The 18263-nt window shown below is 43.0% G+C and overlaps 1 protein-coding gene across 2 annotated transcripts; it reads right to left on the bottom strand.

Moving 5' to 3' along the window:
- Positions 1-632: 632 nt before the first annotated feature.
- Positions 633-18058, bottom strand: LOC123516593 (pre-mRNA-processing-splicing factor 8). Of its 2 annotated transcripts, none has more exons than XM_045276113.1 (8): positions 17925-18058; positions 12150-12390; positions 11194-11437; positions 10733-10987; positions 9443-9634; positions 8955-9281; positions 8361-8558; positions 633-7714 (listed from the first exon to the last, which is right to left on the bottom strand). In XM_045276113.1, the coding sequence occupies exons 2-8, from the start codon at positions 12377-12379 to the stop codon at positions 2033-2035; spliced, it is 7128 nt and encodes a 2375-aa protein (XP_045132048.1). In that variant the 5' UTR covers positions 12380-12390; positions 17925-18058; the 3' UTR covers positions 633-2032. The 2 variants fall into 2 exon arrangements, with proteins under 2 accessions (XP_045132048.1, XP_045132049.1); XM_045276114.1 differs by having other exon boundaries at positions 17977-18022.
- Between the last annotated feature and the right edge of the window lie 205 nt (positions 18059-18263).

The raw sequence follows: 18263 nt of genomic DNA, 5'->3' as shown, positions 1-18263 counted from the left end.
GAATGCGTCATACAAATTTTAAAAATAAATATAATAAACATTTTTCCTCGACACTGAACCTCGGAATAGTGACGGAACTAACATGTCTAGAGATGGTAAACGTGGCCAGTGCCGCCAGTTTACCTCGGATACACTATTTTAGCCGGGCAGGGAGTCAGTGCGCCCCACCTAGGTCTCACTGAACTTCGAACCTCTGGCGGAAATCCCTTACCCGAGGACAAGCCCAGTAGTGATTAATAGACCTTAATGATTTACATTTCACTTACACGCATTCCTGGAGCAATGAGGAAAGGTGTATACTGTATGAAGTACTGTATATCTGGGCGAGCTGTGCACCAAATGCTCCAGCCTCTGCAGAAAAACTGGTGCTCTGTCACCTCCTTCAATATATTATTTATTCATTTACTGGAAAAAAAAAACTTAGAGAGAGAGAGAGAGAGAGAGAGAGAGAGAGAGAGAGAGAGAGAGAGAGAGAGAGAGAGAGAGAGAGAGCGCAACTTCCCAGTTGATTGATGAGTGGCAAGAGTGGGTTTAGTTCGATTCACAAAAGTATAATTTTCAACCACGATCACTCACGGGTGTCACGCGACGCCTGCCACTCTATCCTTTGCTTTTCAGGAAATGTAACAACGTTCATTACATAAAAGTTTTATTTACAAAAAACCCAAGTGAAGAGACGCTCTGGTCCCATCCTCCTGCTTATGCAATTTTTCAACATCACAAATGTCTCCCCTACCCCCTTTTCTGGCCTTACTATACTAATCTGTGAAGAAATCTGCAATATGTTCAAAACCTGACACATCATAACTACCGCTCTGAGGCAACAGTAGTGTGTGAGAGCCGGGAACCAGTCATCATGATGTGGGAAGCGAAGGGTTGCCTGGTCTAAATAACGGGTAGTACTTGTTCATATTGAAGAACTCTGCATCCTAAAGGCTTCATTCCAATCAGGACACCAGTCATGATGCACCAGATGAAACAACCAACACATACAAGATTCAATACAGACCACTACCAAACGATATATATTATGAAGTGAGAGAGAGAGAGAGAGAGAGAGAGAGAGAGAGAGAGAGAGAGAGAGAGAGAGAGAGAGAGAGAGAGAGAGAGAGAGAGAGAGAGAGAGAGAGAGAGAAACATACATAGACCAGGCAAGAGCTCAAAATTTCCCATATGTGAATTTACCATAAACATCTGAGGACTGGTCACAGGAGAGCCACGTGACGCTAACTGCCTGCCTGAAAACCCTTTTTCCTGAAGCATATCTTTGATGTTGGTCACCTGTCTCCTCTATTGTACAATTTAAATGCCATGAAATTCATAACTTCTATTGTGTTTATCCATATCCTTTTAATTTTCTATATCTAGAATTGTTTTATAAGAATAAAATGACAAGCCAGAGTTACAATTTCAACAGAAAAGAACCCTCATACTGAATTACATTTAAGGCAACTAATCTATTCATATATCAGCCCTTGATCCCTCCCTTTTTAACAATGCCTCGCTATCTTATCTTTCAATACTCAATAAATGAAAAAATCTATCTTGTACAATAGAGAAGTTACAAAAAAAATGCCAACAAACATACAAGGTAAGGAGAGCTCAGAGCAGCTCAGCAGGAGACAGTGTACATACATCACAATAATCCAGCTAGTTTGTTTACTCAGGTGTCTCTGTTAAAATAGTTGATCACATTTCATAACAACACATTCTTCTCCCCCACAACCCATTGCTGCCTCAGTGCTGCTCAGATGGCTTGTCAGCATACAGGGTTGCTAAATTACAAGTCAAAATAAAAACTATTATTCACACCTAAGATTGAAATAAGACTCGGTGTAAGTACTAGCAAAATCATTAAAGTAAATAAGACCACACTTTTCATCATAGCTCTAGTAAATTGGCAATCCCCCTTTTTTTTTTTTGTACATACACACTGAAACTGTGTACTATTCATGTTGAGCTCTGATAAACATTCACTGACAACTAGTAGAGAATGATGCAGTAAGGCTTTTCACAGCACAAATAGAACTGATTACTCCAGGGCATTGTCTCTATCTGCACCTGCTGTGTCTGCCTCATCTAGTGAAGAGAAGTTAAGGAAATGTGCAGGACGGTGAACTTCATGATAAAACTCTTTTGGACTTGCCAGCTGAAGGTCATACTTCATATTAGGGTCATGACGTACTCCCATGAAGTTGTAATTCCAGGACCCTTGCAGTGGAGTCATGAAGAGGCCAAGGAAGCGGTCTGAGAGAAGCATCTGGACTTTCTCATAGTGCGAAGGCAAGTAACCTTTGGGGTTGTTGCCCATGTCCTTGTTGTTACGGCCCCATTCAAAGCCAGAGGGTGTTAGCTTGTAGGCCTGTAGGGAACAAGAGCCTGGCGTAAAGGAACAGGTGATAACAATGGTACGGTCTGTTGTCCAGGTGCTATTGTCAGCCATGACAGTGGCATGGGTGGTGATGTCATGAGGAGAGAGCTGAGGCAGTTCATTGGGTTGAGTGTGAATCCACCCCAAAGGCTCAAGCTCATTAAGGAATTCATGTGTTGGTAGCTTGTGTGGGAGGTGAACCATCTGATGTGTTCCCCACTGAGGTGGCATCACAATGCAGCGGATTTCCTTCACCTGAGGATTGTCTGGAGGACTCACACCATACAGGTAGCCTGCAATCTGTGTGCGTAGATCTGAGATGATGATGAACTTCTTTAGAACATTCTTTGGTAAAATATAAGTGAATCCAGTTTCCTTGATGTCATCTGAGGAAACGTAGATGTAATTAGTACGCAGGTGGAGGTTGGTGGCAGATATGGCCCTAACTCGCCACTCAGTCTTGCTGCTGAATGTTGCAGTTTCATAGTTGCTAGTGGTAGAGGTAATAATTTCATCACCATGCTTGTTAACAGTGCGTGTGGTGGTGGCTGTGAGCTGGGACTGTTCCTTAGTCTGCTTCTCAATTTCAGCAATCTGTTGCCTCTGGGCAGATGGAGCACTGATTTCCATACCCAAAATAATGTCCCTGATCTCAGACTGCGTAAGAGAAGCTACATTTACATTGTTCTTTTTACCATAATCTGCAAGAATGAGATCTTTAAGCTGCACTTCTACCTTGACCCAGTCTTCATCACTAAGGGAGGGCCAGATATGGTGAGGCTCTGTAATGGTGGTCTTGTCAGGCTTGAGCAGAACTTTGGTGCGGTCATTGTTGACATGAAGGGCTCGTAAGATAAGGATGAGGCGGGAGAAAGCGGTGTAAGATGAAATGTTCTTTAGCCAGTCATCATACAGATTGAAGAGCACCATCTGGGGCTCCGTTGCCTTCAGGATAAGATCACCAAACTTTTCCACCTTTAGGCAAGCCTGGAAGGGCAGCTGCAGCTCTGAACCCTTGATGACAATATTGGGGAAATCCAACAAGTGAACCTCAAGAGGGTCCAACATGCCTTTCCTGGTGACAATGATCTGCTTAGGCTGCTCCTCTACAGGGAGAGACCGAATGAGGGCAGCAACTTCCTCAGCAGTCTTCCACTTGGCCAGCTGACCAAGACGTTTCTGTCCAGCCCACACAGAGGTGTGGATGATCTTCAGGAAGAGCTGGCCTGTGCGAGGGTTGAAAATGAAAATGGCACCATTGATGGGTTTAGTTGTCAAGTTACCTTCAAATGTTTTGTGAATGGTCACTCTGTACACATTTGTATCATCAACAAACCAGATGATCTGATTGGAGAAAAGTTCACCATAGTTCTGAGAAGAAAGGTATGGTTCAGTAGGTTCAGAGGAATACAACTGGAGACCTTTACGAATGCGCTCACGCAACACATACAGGGCAGGGTTGGCTTTCATGATTTTTGCCATAGCTTGCTGTATTAAAGGTTTGGCTCCTGGGAACCAGTTACCGTAAGCACTGTGTAAATTATAGGCCAAATCAATGGCAATCAAAACACCTGTTGGAGATGGGTAGAGAGACATGTTGTCTGTGGTATAGTCCAAGAACTTTGCTCTGGCATAGCGCTCAACATCATGGGAATCATAGTCACCCCACCTGAGCTGCACATCAATCCAATACTTCTGTGTGGTGGAGCCATCCATGGTGTCCTTGGAGTCTGCTAGCAGTGAGGGTTTGGAGTAATTCCACTTGTAAGCTGCAAAGAGCAGAATGTCTGCACAGGAAGAGTTCATCTTGTAGGACTTTCGAGGATGGATGGTTTCCTTTTGCACTGTCTCAATCTCCAGGGCATCCAGCTCCTGATCAAACACTTGACAAAGATCCATGACAACAGACTCATGGATTTTCTGCCATAAATGAGCTCTGAATATCTGAATGAGAGAAATCTTCAGGGTGGGAATCTTACCATGCATGAAAATGCCAGTCAGGTCGAGCTGCACCTGGAAACCCACATACACATTTGCCCTGTTGATTGTGGGTGACCACCATAAAGTGAAGCGACGATTGGGGATCTGGTTGAGACCTGATCTTTGGGCATTGGTCAGTTTTTTATACTTCATGCTCTCCTCAAAACCTGAAGCTTTCTCCCAGAAGAGACCTTCCCATGTGGGGAAGTATGTTCCTTTGAAGAGTGTGTGCTCCAGGATGCCCTCCACACCTCCAAGGGCCTGGATCATGTCAGTCCTGTAGTTGTTCAGGTTCCACAGCTTACCATCATGGCGCTGATGAGTCCACCAGAAGGGATTCTGTTTAAGCACCTGGTACTGTTTGAACTCTGTTCGGATGCGCCACCCTTTATCATAAGCCAGGGTGTGACGGTCCTTCTGAAAGAGGGTGTTAATTCTGGGAATCCCCCTGTCCCAGGAGTCCTCCAGATCCTCAAGTGTCAGTCTGCGGTTCTGTGCTGTGGCTTCTTGTCTCTTAAGAGCATACTCAGCCCATACTCTCTGAGAGTCAAGAAATTCTGTCTCCCATGGCTGGATGTACCTGTATAAGTTTGGAATGAGCTGGTCTTCATCATGACTCATGCCAGACCTGAAGTGAGTGATGCCAACATCTGTCTGCTTGCTCCACCGCAGGTCAGACTGAGGAATGAGGACATGACCCATAGACAACATACCCAAGCCTCCTAACTCTTTTGGGGTGTAGAAAACAACAGGAGGAAATCTAGAAGGCATTTTGGAATTCAAACCAATCTTGATACGAGTTTGAATCTTATTTTCACACTTCACCAGGAGGTCCAGCAGTTCCTGTGTGTTCACCACAGACTCCCTGTAGTATGTCATCAGGCCAATCAGAGCTGTATTCCACTTGTTGACAATTTTGGTAAATGTTGTTGATCCAGAAGCCATAAGGATCTGTCTGACACGATTGTGGAACCTCTGCATGGATTCATCATCCACTCTCAAGAAACACTGGGAAGTTCTCTCCTTTGTCACCTCATTCTGTAGGTTCCAGACACCATCTCTGTGCTTGAACTCCTCATGGGTCATGCGACACTTGGGCAGGATGCGGCACTCGAACCCAGACATGTTGAACAGTAGGTTGGGATTGTCTTTGGAGTACACAGAGACAAAGGAACTCTCCCAGGTTACTGTGGTGACCGACCGTGGCAGACGATTCTTGATGTCCCAGAACACTGCTCGGCCCAGGTTGACGTCATGCTTCATGAGCCGCATCCTGGCATCCCTTGGCCAGCACTTCTTGTTGTTGTAGCCAACAATGTTCTCATTGTTAGGATCTGGGTGCTCTGTCAAGTACCTCTGGATGAGATCTTTTGCCTCCTCAGCCGAGAAGCGGAAGAAAATGTGGATGCGGTCTATGTACCGGGAGTAGAGGCGGATGGGGTGCTGGGTTTCTGTGGCTACATCCTGGAAATTAAGGAAGTCATTGGGCATCTGCGGAGGACCCGCCATGTCTGCTGAGCGCTTGAGGCCCAGCACAAGGAGATCCATCACCAGGCCATAGTACTGAACAATGAAAGAAGCAAACTGAAGGCCTCGGATGATACCATAACGATTAGTGTGGTTCATATCCTTGTAGTTGATATCCACATTGTTTTTGGCAGTCATGTAATCTGCAATGTTGTGGTCCACAATGAGACGTAGCAGTCTGTTGAGCAGTGTCAAATCAATCTTCTCATAGAGCTTTTCAAATTTGGACTCCAGCATTACATTGCACTCTCCATCTGCTGTATCCCAGACATCTGTGAGGTTGTTGATTCCCTGACACCACTTGTACACTAGCAGTGGTGGAGGTTCAGAGTCCCCAGGCTTTACCCAAGGTGGGAAGAGGCGACGTTTGTCTGCTTCATACCACAGATACTGATCCAAGTATGCATCTGTGATCTTTTCCAGAGGCTCTACATCATATACAGGGATCAGGTGGCTGTAAAGATCCATAAACTCTATGCCAACTTCCTTGAAGGCTCGCTGTGTCAGAAGATGACGCTTGATGCGAGACAAGGCCTCGTGAGGGTTGTCATAGGCCTGTTCAATCAGTCCGAGCTCCTCTCGCTGAGACTGGTTGAGACGGGATTTGACACTGTAAGCTTCCTTGAGTCTCTCCAGGGCTAGAATGAGCAGCTTGGTGTCATGCTTGTAGGAAAGTGGAGGGAAGGGAATGGGAGCAAAGCGGCGAGACTCCAGCCAATGCACAGTGGTGGTGTAGATGGCCACAGCTTCCTCAGGACTGATGTATGGTCCATCTTTCTGGTAGTTGTGTTGACGCTCTTGCTCTGATTTAAGGTACAGGCGAGTAAGCCTTCCCATGTTCTTCTTGCACACAGTCTTGTCCACTGTTGCTCCGCGACGGATGCGCTCACGGTTGTAGTGGGCTGTGTTGGTCCACCAGTCCGCTTTCATCTTAACATAGCGGAGGATCATGTTTTCAATAGGAGTAGGCAGGCCAGGAACCTTCCAAGGGATGTTGGCCTTCCAGCACCTCCAAGCCTCAGAGAGATGCTGAAGAATAGTGCGAGCCTTGTTCTGCTTGATCCCCTCTGGCATCATGTCCAGGATGTCATGCATGACAGAAGCACGAAGCTCTAGATCAAAGTGTGACTCCACCCGCTGTTTGGTGACCGTCTTGGCCACACCCTTGCTGTGGCGACCCTCAAACTGACGGGAAAGAAGGTTGCCAAGCCACCGCTCCAGCAAGGGGGTGATGCCTCTCATGAAAAAGAGCCATACCCTCCATCCAGGGGCCCAGAAGCCACAACCAGGGCCTTTACCCACCTGTCCTGTGTTGAACCTGTAGTAGATGACATGCTTGAGATCCTTGCACATACGGATCTGCCTCATAAGCTTGTACTTGTAACGGTACATTCCAGTCAGCTGGCCAACATGGGCAAAGATGTACTGGAGACCATCTGCCAGCTGGAAGGCATCCACGTTGTTGAGCCTGTATTGCACATGGGCATCCACCACCAGCTTGGTAAGACGAAGGATCTCACGGCACAGATGAAAAGCGTTGCCGAACCTGGACTTCTTACGCTCCTTGGTAGTGAGGGTTTTGACAGGCTTGAGGTTGAAGTTGTAGTCCAAGTGAAGGTAGTTGAGATTCTTACGATGGATGAGGAGGTTGAGCATGTTATAGCCCTGGCGACAAACTTGCAGCCCCACTTCCACCCAGTCCAGCGTTGTCGTCTGGAAGAATTTGGTGGCCTTGAAGGAGCGGAACAGGTAGCGTTTCTTCTGTGCTTTGGGAGGTCGGTGTTTGAGGGCATTGAGCACGTAGTACTTCAGTAGCTTCTGGTATGACACCCGCACCTGTGGAAAGAAGACCATATCTTTTTTTTTTTCTACGGTAATCTTTTCCATCATATACTCCTCTATATATTTCAACAATGTGTATGCTGACTTTAAAAAATTAGTCTCCCTATTCTATCAGATCTCTTCAATGTAAATCAATACCTCATTTGACTACCCTGAGTTTTCAAATCTCTATATTCAGCAAAACTCTCTTCTTGAATTGTGGCCAAGAGCTGTTTTTAAGCATACCTCCTTATTACTGACTATTAGTCTTCTAAACCTAACAGGATAAAAGAGATTTCAGTCTTGAGATTTTCATAAATATATGTCTGCTATGTGTAAGAGAGAGAGAGAGAGAGAGAGAGAGAGAGAGAGAGAGAGAGAGAGAGAGAGAGAGAGAGAGAGAGAGAGAGAGAGAGAGAGAGAGAGAGAGAGAGAGAGAGAGAGATTGCTGTCTTATCTTGTCCCCTTTGCAAGAATGTCAGCCAAACATATAGATAAACTGATAAAACTGCTAAACACAGAAGTTCCATCCTTATGGGTCCTATATTCATATTTTCATGTTTAGTACTAATTCTAATTTCATGATTCAAATCTATAGGCTAACAGTTCATAATTTTTAGCTGCCCATTGTAAGTGTCAAGTGAGTACATGGAACGATTACCTTCACTGGCTGACCCGGGGGACAGTGCTCCCTGTACCACATCTTCACCAGGGGCACGTCAATGGCTCGCCTCATGGTACCTGACCTCATGTTGAAGGGCCGAGGACTCCAAAGGAGAGCTATACCATTTGCTGTTGCATCATCATACAACTGCCACTCCTTCAGAAGAGAGTCAACACCTTCTGGTAACTCAAATTCCTGTGAGAAAAAAATACTATGGTAAAAACAGAAACTTCCTCTAAATCTGAATCCCATTCCCATTTTTCTCCCCTCATTTTTAATTATCAGCTTATATGACTCCATTTAAAAATTAATGTTTTCCACATTTGTTGTAGAATACACTACACCCTGCAGACTTACAGCATTGCAAGGTCATAATTTTCAATCTGTATCTCATAGACATATTTTCTGCTTGTGAATGATATACTTTCAGTTCAGTACATGTCATTTTTTGGACCAATAACTGTTGAATAAATGTATTTATAATTGTTATTGTGGTCACAAAAACAATTCAATTTAATCTAACCTATACACCAAAGCCATCAAGACATCTCAATGCTACACCAGACATAAGACAAAAAATTCTATATTCACCTCATCATCATCAGGCAGCAGCACCTCGCCCTTGACAGTGTTGCGGTGTGAGATGGGGTTGATGAGCGGGTCAAAGTAGAAAGCAGGAAGATCAGGATCCTCTGTCTTGATGTACAACACCACAGGGGTGTGGTACCAGCTCAGGTGAACATACTGTGGCATGTTGTTGAACAAGTAAGGGAATGCAATGCGGTATTCTGTGCGCACCTGATGCCTAACAATGATCTTGTTGATGTCATTGAACTCATTCCAGTCTTCATCTGCTGGGTTCATATCTTTGATCAATGGCTCAAATTTGGGCCCTCCAGGCAGTGCCATGTTCAGAGCCTGTGAAAACAAGTCTACATCATTTCATGAAGCAAAATGTCTAAATGATATTAGATATGAATCAACTTAAGAGACTGCATGCAAATCTTTGGGATATTTCAAGCAAACAAGACATAAAATAAAAGTACAAAAAGCTTAATGTAATACAGATAGAAACGAACTTTTGCTGTGAAGAAAGACTTGAGGTCAAAGAGGTAAAAGTAGTTATTGTCACAGACGTCAGTGAGTAACTGATTTGCCAGACGGTACAGAGTTGCCATCTGGGGCAGGGTGAGACGCCACTTGCGGTAGGTGGGGCCATTGACATGTTTGGTGTCAATCAAGGGCTTGTGCTCATAAAACCAGTCAGCAACCTGGGGAACATAAAAAAACCCATGAACCTTGATGTTATTACACCAAGTAACAGCAACATTATTCTAAGAAAAGTTGAGATATAAATGCAATTTCTCTGCTAAAGGTAAGTACAAGATGAAGGAAGGCAACTGTTTTAAGTGAATACTTTTCACTTGTTGTGACAGGCAGAAGCCTCAATATTTCACTTACAGGCAATCCCCACTTAATGAAGGTTAACACAACGAAATTTCGCTACAACGAAGATTTCCTTTTACTACCATCTGCTCGTTTAACGAATACCGAACTCGCTTTAACAAAATTTCATCCAGGTAATTAGCCCCGCCGTATTACGCAAGCCGACAGGCTATTGAATACACCAGTGCCTCTAGTGGACACAAAGCGCACCACTCACAAAACAATAACAGCATAAGCAGCAGCTCGTCTTCCTTTGCTCAACATGCCACTAAAACGCCCTGTAATGTCGCCTATCGTTGCTAAGAAGACTCTAGAAGTGAAGCTGGATATTATTCACAGACACGAGAGAAGCGAGAAAACTAATAGCATTGCTCGCCACCATGGCTTCACTCCATCTACTGTCTGTACTATTTTCAAGTCAGCAGACTCTATCAAGAAGACTGGTAAGACCGTACCTTCCTTGCAAGCTAAAAGAACCACCCAAACTCGTGACTCTGCAATGGATAAAATGGAAAGCCTTGTGGAAATATGGTACATAAGTTTTGTATGCGGTACAATGATGTGCCCTTTGTTTACATTCCATGGATTGCTGGTTAGCGTCTTTCCCGCTCCACTCTCCCTTCCTTCATAAATTTTTACTTTCATTAAACCTTTTACTTTACTGTGTTGCACTCTCGCTTTGTTTACTCTCAATAGAAGTTCAAGTCAGGGGTCAAACTTGTTATAATTGGTTCACTTAACGAACAGTTTTTTAGGAATGTAACCCGTTCGTTAAGTGGGGGATGCCTGTATTTCACTTCAACTCATTTGATGCAAATCTAGCATAAAATTAATTAGGAGGGGGGACAAAACAAATGAATAAATATGTAATCACAACACAGGAAGACACCTTGGTCCTATCCAGTCAGTCTTGAGGTCCTCACCTCCACATCTTCCTCTGGGTCCAGCTCCATCTGGATAGCCTCAAGAGGCTCCACATCCAGCACATTATCTGCAAAATCCAAGGGTGGCTCCTCATCATCAAACGGTGGGAACCTCATGCGCTTGAAGTGACGACGGTCTCTCTTCTCTCTCCTCATCATCATCCACATGGTTGACCACTGGGAGATGTACACAGGCTCAATCACCCATGGGATCTCATTGACAAACGTGATGGCACCTGTGATGTGGTACAGTACCTGTCCAAGAGGAAATCACACAACCTTTATGAGACTTTACATTACAAGATCTCATTATAAAAATATAAGTATGAGCATAAACTAGTGGATTTTAAAGGTGAAGACCAGTTTCACCTCTTTCCTATAATGCTAAGTAATGAGTTTATAAAAAGCCTTTGAAGCTTGAATGATACCAACTAACATGTCACAGCAACCACACAACGCACCTGCACATCTCTGATCTGCTCCCAAGGCATCGGCATGTTTTCGAGGAGCTTGAGGACGGCATGAGGCATGAACTTGAGCGCGCCTAGGTACACCCTCTTGTCATGACGGTACTTACGGCTCGACATGTCCCCGTGGTCACGGATGATCTTACGGATGTGCTCTGGCGGCATCTCCTCCTTCTGCACATCAACAAAGCCAAACTTGCGCTTCTCAGCATATTTCTTGTTGTGTAGCTGCTGCCACCTGTTGGTAAAATAAGTTATGAGAGATCACAACATTAAATGGGTATAATTCTCAAGAAGTCCTTGTGTGTACAATGACGCATATATAGGTGTCTAGAATATACAATGATATCTACAAGGCATCATATTTACATTGTTTAGTTGTTGCTGAGTGATTCTGTATTCTATCTTGAGTCTAACTGAAGACTGTATGTTGGCTTTGAGGTTCTATTGTTCCTTTCACCATTTTTCTCTCCACCAATCACATAAATGCACTTACTATATCATGCCTACCCTTCAGATTTTCTTGAGATCTAACACAGGTATATCGCACAGACAACAGTACGGTACCATTGTAAAGCTCACAAGATGGTTTAGGTGATATGCAGTGCTCAAAATGTTCACAAGAAAATTCTGAGCTGCTTTGCACATACTTTATTAAAGGAAAAAAGTGGAATTCCTTTATTTGTTATTCTTACTTTATGATGATAAAGATAATTTGCTTGTGAATTTAATACATAACATGCCTATTTATGAGTTTCTGAGGAAAGGAAATGGCTTCTAAATCAAAGTTTTGCAAGGCACGCAGAGACCACAAATGCCTGCCAATGAGAGGTATTAGAAACTTATGGAGCTTATTGGTGCATGAGAGGGTCAACAGGTTCACTTCCCTACTCACTTGTCTGCTTCCCTGTCACATCCACTCGTCCTCCTAACAAGTCTCACAAGCTTACCTTCGTGCCTTCTCCTGCATCTTCTCCAGAGAGACATTCTCCACAGGTGGAGGGCCAGCCTGTGGGCGAGGGATGGCCTGGGCCTGGGCAGTGTGAGCCTGTGCCTGGGCCTGGAAGTGTGCATGCATCTGGGCATGGGCAGCCTGGGCCTGAGCTGCAGCAAGCTGGGCTTGCTGCTGGGCCATGTAGGCCCATGGGCTGCCCGGGATGAGATATGGCGGCAGCGCCATCTCTCACTTGTCTGGAAAATAAAAAGGAAGCCTTCAACAAAAGCAAGTCCTTAGACTATGTACTTGCAAATAAGGAAGCTACAGGTAATAATAAAAGAGGTGGTAAATTTGTACTCTTTCACTACTCTTACTATCCTGGATGGCCTGTTTTGAATTAATCTGCTTGATGTTTATTGTCATTTGCTTATATATATATATATATATATATATATATATATATATATATATATATATATATATATATATATATATATATATATTTTATTCCCCTGACACTTCAATCAGAAACTAATGTATTGCATTGAAAACATAAAAGTAGATTAACATAAAACATGAAACTCTATCTGAAAAAAGTCCTCAAGATGAATAATATGCCAGTAACACCTTTACCATTTTTTCATCAAGACCCATACACTATTCCACAGAAATTTTTCTCCCTATCTTGACTATATTACTAATTCCACCTAACACTGATGCTTCAATTTGGTATTATCTAACACAAACAACAAGTTGGCTTTCATTACCCTTCTCATCTTTTACGATAGACCCCGGTAGGCACGATCGTGGTGCGTTTCAAATTCTGCGCTTATTTTATGACGTAGAGTTTGTTTATGTTTGAGGATATCTTTCATACATCAAGGCCTGTGATTGGCCCATTGTTTTCAAGATGGTGGATGCTTAGCCAATCATGGGTCAGCTTTTTCAAGCATTTGTTTATGAAGCTGTGCAGGCGGCAGGCATGACTCAGGCAAGTACGCCATTGCGAGTTTGCTGTTATATAAATTTTTACCAATTTCTAGGCTAGACAGAGGATAGACATGCATTTCCATTGGTAGATAAGTACTGCAGTAACATTTTACAATGCATGACAATACTGAGATTTGTTATTTTTGTATTTTTCTTGGCTTAGATAACAGGGCAAGGTGCAGCTGGCATGATGGAGGTGGATGAGGAGGGAGTGGTGACGCTCTGTGTTTCTGACCTTGAAGAAGTTGAATTTGATGACTATGCCGACACCAGTGAGGAAGAAATAGATCTAGACGACTTAGCTGTCAGGGAAGTAGAAAGTGATAATGATTCTGCTACTGTCACAGTGGCAGTGATAGTAGTGATGGTGAGGCAAGCCAGTCAGCTGATGCGTCGTCTGCACAGACTGTGCAGACGGGAGGGTGGGCGTCAGTGCAAGGTGATGTTGGGCCTCCTGTTCCTTTTACAGGAGCCAGTGGACTCAAACATCCACCCAAGAGTGATGCCATGCCTACTGAGTATTTCAGAATGTATTTTACTAGTGATATAATAGACAAGATGGTCATGGAAACAAACAGATATGCAGAACAGTGGATTCATGAAAATGCCACGTACCTACGTGAAAAACCGAGGTCTTTGGTCCATTTATGGATCAAACAAGGTAAGACAGAGCCAGGAGAGTTTATGACTTTTCTAACAGTCATAATGAATATGGGAGTAATTAGGAAACAAACTCTCAAATCATACTGGGACTGTTCTAATACTAGTCAGTCAACTCCCTGGTTCAGTGCTCACCTCAGCAGGGAAAGGTTTGAGCTGCTGCTAAAGTTTAGGTTTGAGCTGCTGCTAAAGTTTATTCATTTCAATGACAACAGAAAAATGCCTCCAAAAGAAGATCCTGCTTATCAGTTATACAAAATCCAACCCCTTATAGATCATTTTCAGTAAGCGTTCAAGGATAATTATATCCCATGACGCAAAATTTCTATTGATGAAAGCATCATTGGGTTCCGAGGTAAAACCCCTAATTTGAGACAGTATATGCCTAATAAGCATCACGCATGCTTTGGGTTGAAGGTGTGGTGTTTGTGTGAAGCTGATTCAGGATACACTGTAACCTTTGAGGTGTACAAAGGAAAAAAACATTTACCAGTCAGTGAAGAGGGTATCACGTATGATCTTGTGATGAGGATTCTAGGTAAGGCAGATGTCTTTTACCATGGTTACCATCTTGGCTTAGACAATTACTTTTCTTCACTTAAATTGTTTGAGGACTTGTGGCAGAAACATACAACAGCGACAGGCACAGTTAGGGTAAACAGGAAAGGTCTCCCTGATGAAGCTGTACGTGTAAAGTTAGGGCAACATCAGGTTTCAGAGAGAAGAAAGGACCCTTACTCTGTGTAGCATACAGGGATGGCAAAAAGACCCCTGTGCTTCTCTCTACAGTGGCCAAAGCAGGGTTCACTACTGTGGAAAGGCCACAGAAAGGAAACAAGGAATTACCTTGCATTGTTGCAGACTATAACAAGGTAATGGGAGGTGTTGACCTGAAAGACAAAGCTGTATGCATACCTTGGGGAAAGAAAAACACTGAAATGGACAACAAAGAGTGCTTTTTCCTTGTTTGGTACAGCTTGTCTCAACAGTTACATAGCATATAAAAAAAAACACATCTCATAAACCTATTCTTTCAAGATACCAGTTCATGGTCAACATTATTGAATCAATTACTGACAAATACTCTGCACCAAAGCCTATCAAGGTTCACCGCACTCAGGTGCAAATCCAAGCCAGCAGACTCTCAGCCCAGCCAGCAGCAGGTCCTAGTCATGCAATATCACTACCAGATATTGATCATGATATGAAAGAGACTGTGCTGCTCCTCATCCAAAACGTGTCAGAACTTGTTACATGTGCCCCAAGTGTAACAAGGGATTTTGCTCAGAATGCTTCCCAGCCTACCATAAGAAGCTACAGGGATAGGTAGGCTGCACACTTCACTTGACCTTTTTTTCCACATTCTTACACCATTCATGATTAGCTTGAAATGTTACCATTATTATTTTTGTGGGGAAGTTTTGAATAATTTTTTTTCCAATTGGTTTACCATTCTCAAATGCTAATTTTTTGGATAGTTCCTGTCCTTTTTTTTTCCTGTATTTATGAATAAGTCATGTCAAGAAGCATTTTATACCTTCTAAATTTTTGAAAAATTAGTGAATCCAATTGGTAAGAGAAAAACCTTTGCATTCTTTGTTCATTCTCTCCTCCAAGTCTTCATTTTTATCACACTATATTATGCTTATCTGCTTGCTTTATTTTTCATAATGAATACATTATATCAAAGGAAACTCATTATCTTTCAAAATGATACAGAAATCATGAGCTTTGCTGATTTTTTCTTAACAAAAATTAAGGAAATAAAAGAATACCTTTATAAGTTTATCTTGCCCTCAATTTTTTTCCACTTTTGTTTGATTTTTTCATACATGTATAAGTTAAATTTGGTCACAATTTTTTATACCACAAGAAAGAGCAACTTCTAAGCTTTCTAATGATATATAATTGTGGCAGTGTTTGTTAAAATAATTAGACTGAACACTAAAGGAATCAAGGAAAATCTTTTTGTAATTTGCAACCCGTTTTTATCTACGTATTTTTAAATCGCCCATTCATTTTATGGCGGGGTATAAGGGTTAAAGACCTTGTTTTTCTGATCAATTTGAACCCATACATTCCCGTATGGGTATGTATGGGTTGAAATGATATGGGTGAACTGTTCGTGTTATTGTAACAATTTACCCTTCAATTCCTCAAAATTTCACAATTAATAAATCTTGATTAACCTATTGTATTCTGCATAGGTGCATAACTCAGTCTTCTTCTATAACATTATTATGATGCAATTATTTTTTGCGACTGGCGCACCTGCAGATCTGTCCTACCCTATATACCCTAGCTCCATGAAATATCCAGTTACCGAAATACCACAGTCACCAAGGGTAGCCAACTAAGTAAGTTAACACTTACTGGCAATGTTCCATCTTAACCCCTTCCTTACCGCAAGACTGTTTTGTGGTACGTGCGTACCACGCGCAAAAGCGACCTCGTGGTACCACAAGATGCTGCCGTGGTACGTGCGTACCACACCAATACATTTCCGTGTATAACCGTGGCCTGAGTGCGGATTTTGCCTTTTTCATACTCCACGTGGTTCACTATAAACAAACAAACACTGGAGGCATTATTTTTAGTCACCCCAGCGTAACAAAACCATCTCCCCCACTAGCCAATCAATATCGGAGTTAATTTTTCATGCATAAACTATAAAGCCAATCACTATTCTTTGACATATATTATTCCCACAGTCCCCCCAAGAACATCAGTTCTCTAGTATCGGCCGTGGTGAAACTGTTCTATTGCCTCTAGTTAGAGATAATGGCGTCTGCTTCGTGTAGCAGCGATGAGGATTATCATAATTATGAGACAGATAGTGAGGATATACTGGAAGACTCTCCAGATGAATATGATTCAGACTATGATCCTGAAAAAGAAATAGGAGAAAAAGATAGTGACAGCAGTGTTGAAACCCTCTCGGCAAGTGAGGGGGAGCAGCCTAGTTATGACTGCCTCAGGGCCACCCTCACCAGGTGCAGAGTGTGTGGTGCTGAATTTATGATTAGTGCACAATTTATGATTATGTTTACGTTTTCTTTTATTAATAAAATGACAAATATGTTTAGAAAAAAGTACATAACACTGAGTTAGAAAGAAATATAATGTGTAGATCTGGCCGTGAGGCACGTGCGCACACGGGCAGGGGGCTGCGGTATAGGAGAAGGGGAGTGGCTGCGGTAAGGAAGGGGTTAAGAGGACTGGCTGGCTGCTTGCTGTGCCCAACAGCCACCACCTAACCAAACTGACCTCATCTTTTACAGCAAAACTAAAGTAAGTACTAACATAACCTAACCCAACTACAGTAGCCTACCATAACCATATCAGCCTAAGTTAACCTTAGTTAACACTAGCACATGAAGTCTTTAGGTTGTGTATAAACATGTCACTGCTAATCTGTACCTCATACACATTATACATTCCGCTACTACTGCCTATACACGAAGGGGTAAATTTGCAGTTTCAACCAACATACCCTATCTTATATTTCTTTCTCCTTATGTCTAACAAGCTTGGGAACCTCCTGGGAAACCTAACCGAACCTAATTATCCATTTCCGATAGGGTAAAATGGGGTTTGAAATGCTGGTAGAAGTGTGATCTAGACCGTGAGAAAGTGTATCACTACGTGTGGTGTATTGGTTGAAACTGCAATAATTTCCACGAGGGATACCTAAACACCCTTCACCTACCAAACACCGTTACATTCTGGACAAAATACGACGCCTCCTTCTACTCGTGAGCCGCGTCATGAAGGGACCACCACTGACATGAATGAACTCACTGTATCTAAACCTAACCTAACATGAGCCTATGACGCAGACGAAGACGCTCAATCCCACGACACGATAAGCAACAGCATCCACTAGGAGTTCCATTATTAGCTGGTTTACGAGTCCATGGCCTTGTGGAGAGCTGCTTTTATGGTGGCTGAGCAGGGCCTGAAACCTTATCTACAACTACATGCACTCCTGTCACTCCACAAGCCAATACCACACTGTTATGAAAGGAAGGGCAACAGGCGGCATCCTTCCCAACACACCCTCACCACCCTCCACACGCCGCCCCATACCACACCACCCACTCCACAGCCTCCACCACCACGCCACGGCCTCACTCACCTCCTACCACGCGAGGGACATTCGTTACTACGCCTCCAGGTGATGGGATTACTTAGGCGGCCAAGCTGAGCGGCGTGTTGTGTTGACAAGATGGCCGGTCATACAAAACGTTGGGGACGCGCCGCAAGAAATCCACATGTTTGGCCTCATTTTGGTTTTTTTTTATTCACTTTTCAATCGTTTACTTCGAAATTTTTATCTTTTATTATTGTATGATTGATTGTTGCCTTTTGTATGCTTCATTAAGTTAATATTTGGTTAATTACTTTACTTTATTTGATTTCATTTTATCTTATTCTATCGTTTACTTTAAAATTTCCACTATCCATTTGTTTATTT

The sequence above is a fragment of the Portunus trituberculatus genome, chromosome 41, assembly GCF_017591435.1.
Source record: "Portunus trituberculatus isolate SZX2019 chromosome 41, ASM1759143v1, whole genome shotgun sequence".
Lineage (NCBI taxonomy): Eukaryota > Metazoa > Arthropoda > Malacostraca > Decapoda > Portunidae > Portunus > Portunus trituberculatus.
The sequence above is the reverse complement of the archived record's forward strand: the minus strand, read 5'-3'. Positions and strand labels throughout refer to the sequence as shown.

What these genes read in the sequence shown, in the direction of transcription:
- LOC123516593 (XM_045276113.1), bottom strand. Translation starts at nt 12,379, where the DNA reads ATGGCGCTGCCGCCATATCTCATCCCGGGCAGCCCATGGGCCTACATG. An exon ending in ATGCAGGAGAAGGCACGAAG is followed by an intron (nt 11,438 to 12,149) that starts GTAAGCTTGTGA and finishes TTTTACCAACAG; the next exon opens with GTGGCAGCAGCTACACAACA. An exon ending in AGCAGATCAGAGATGTGCAG is followed by an intron (nt 10,988 to 11,193) that starts GTGCGTTGTGTG and finishes CCTCTTGGACAG; the next exon opens with GTACTGTACCACATCACAGG.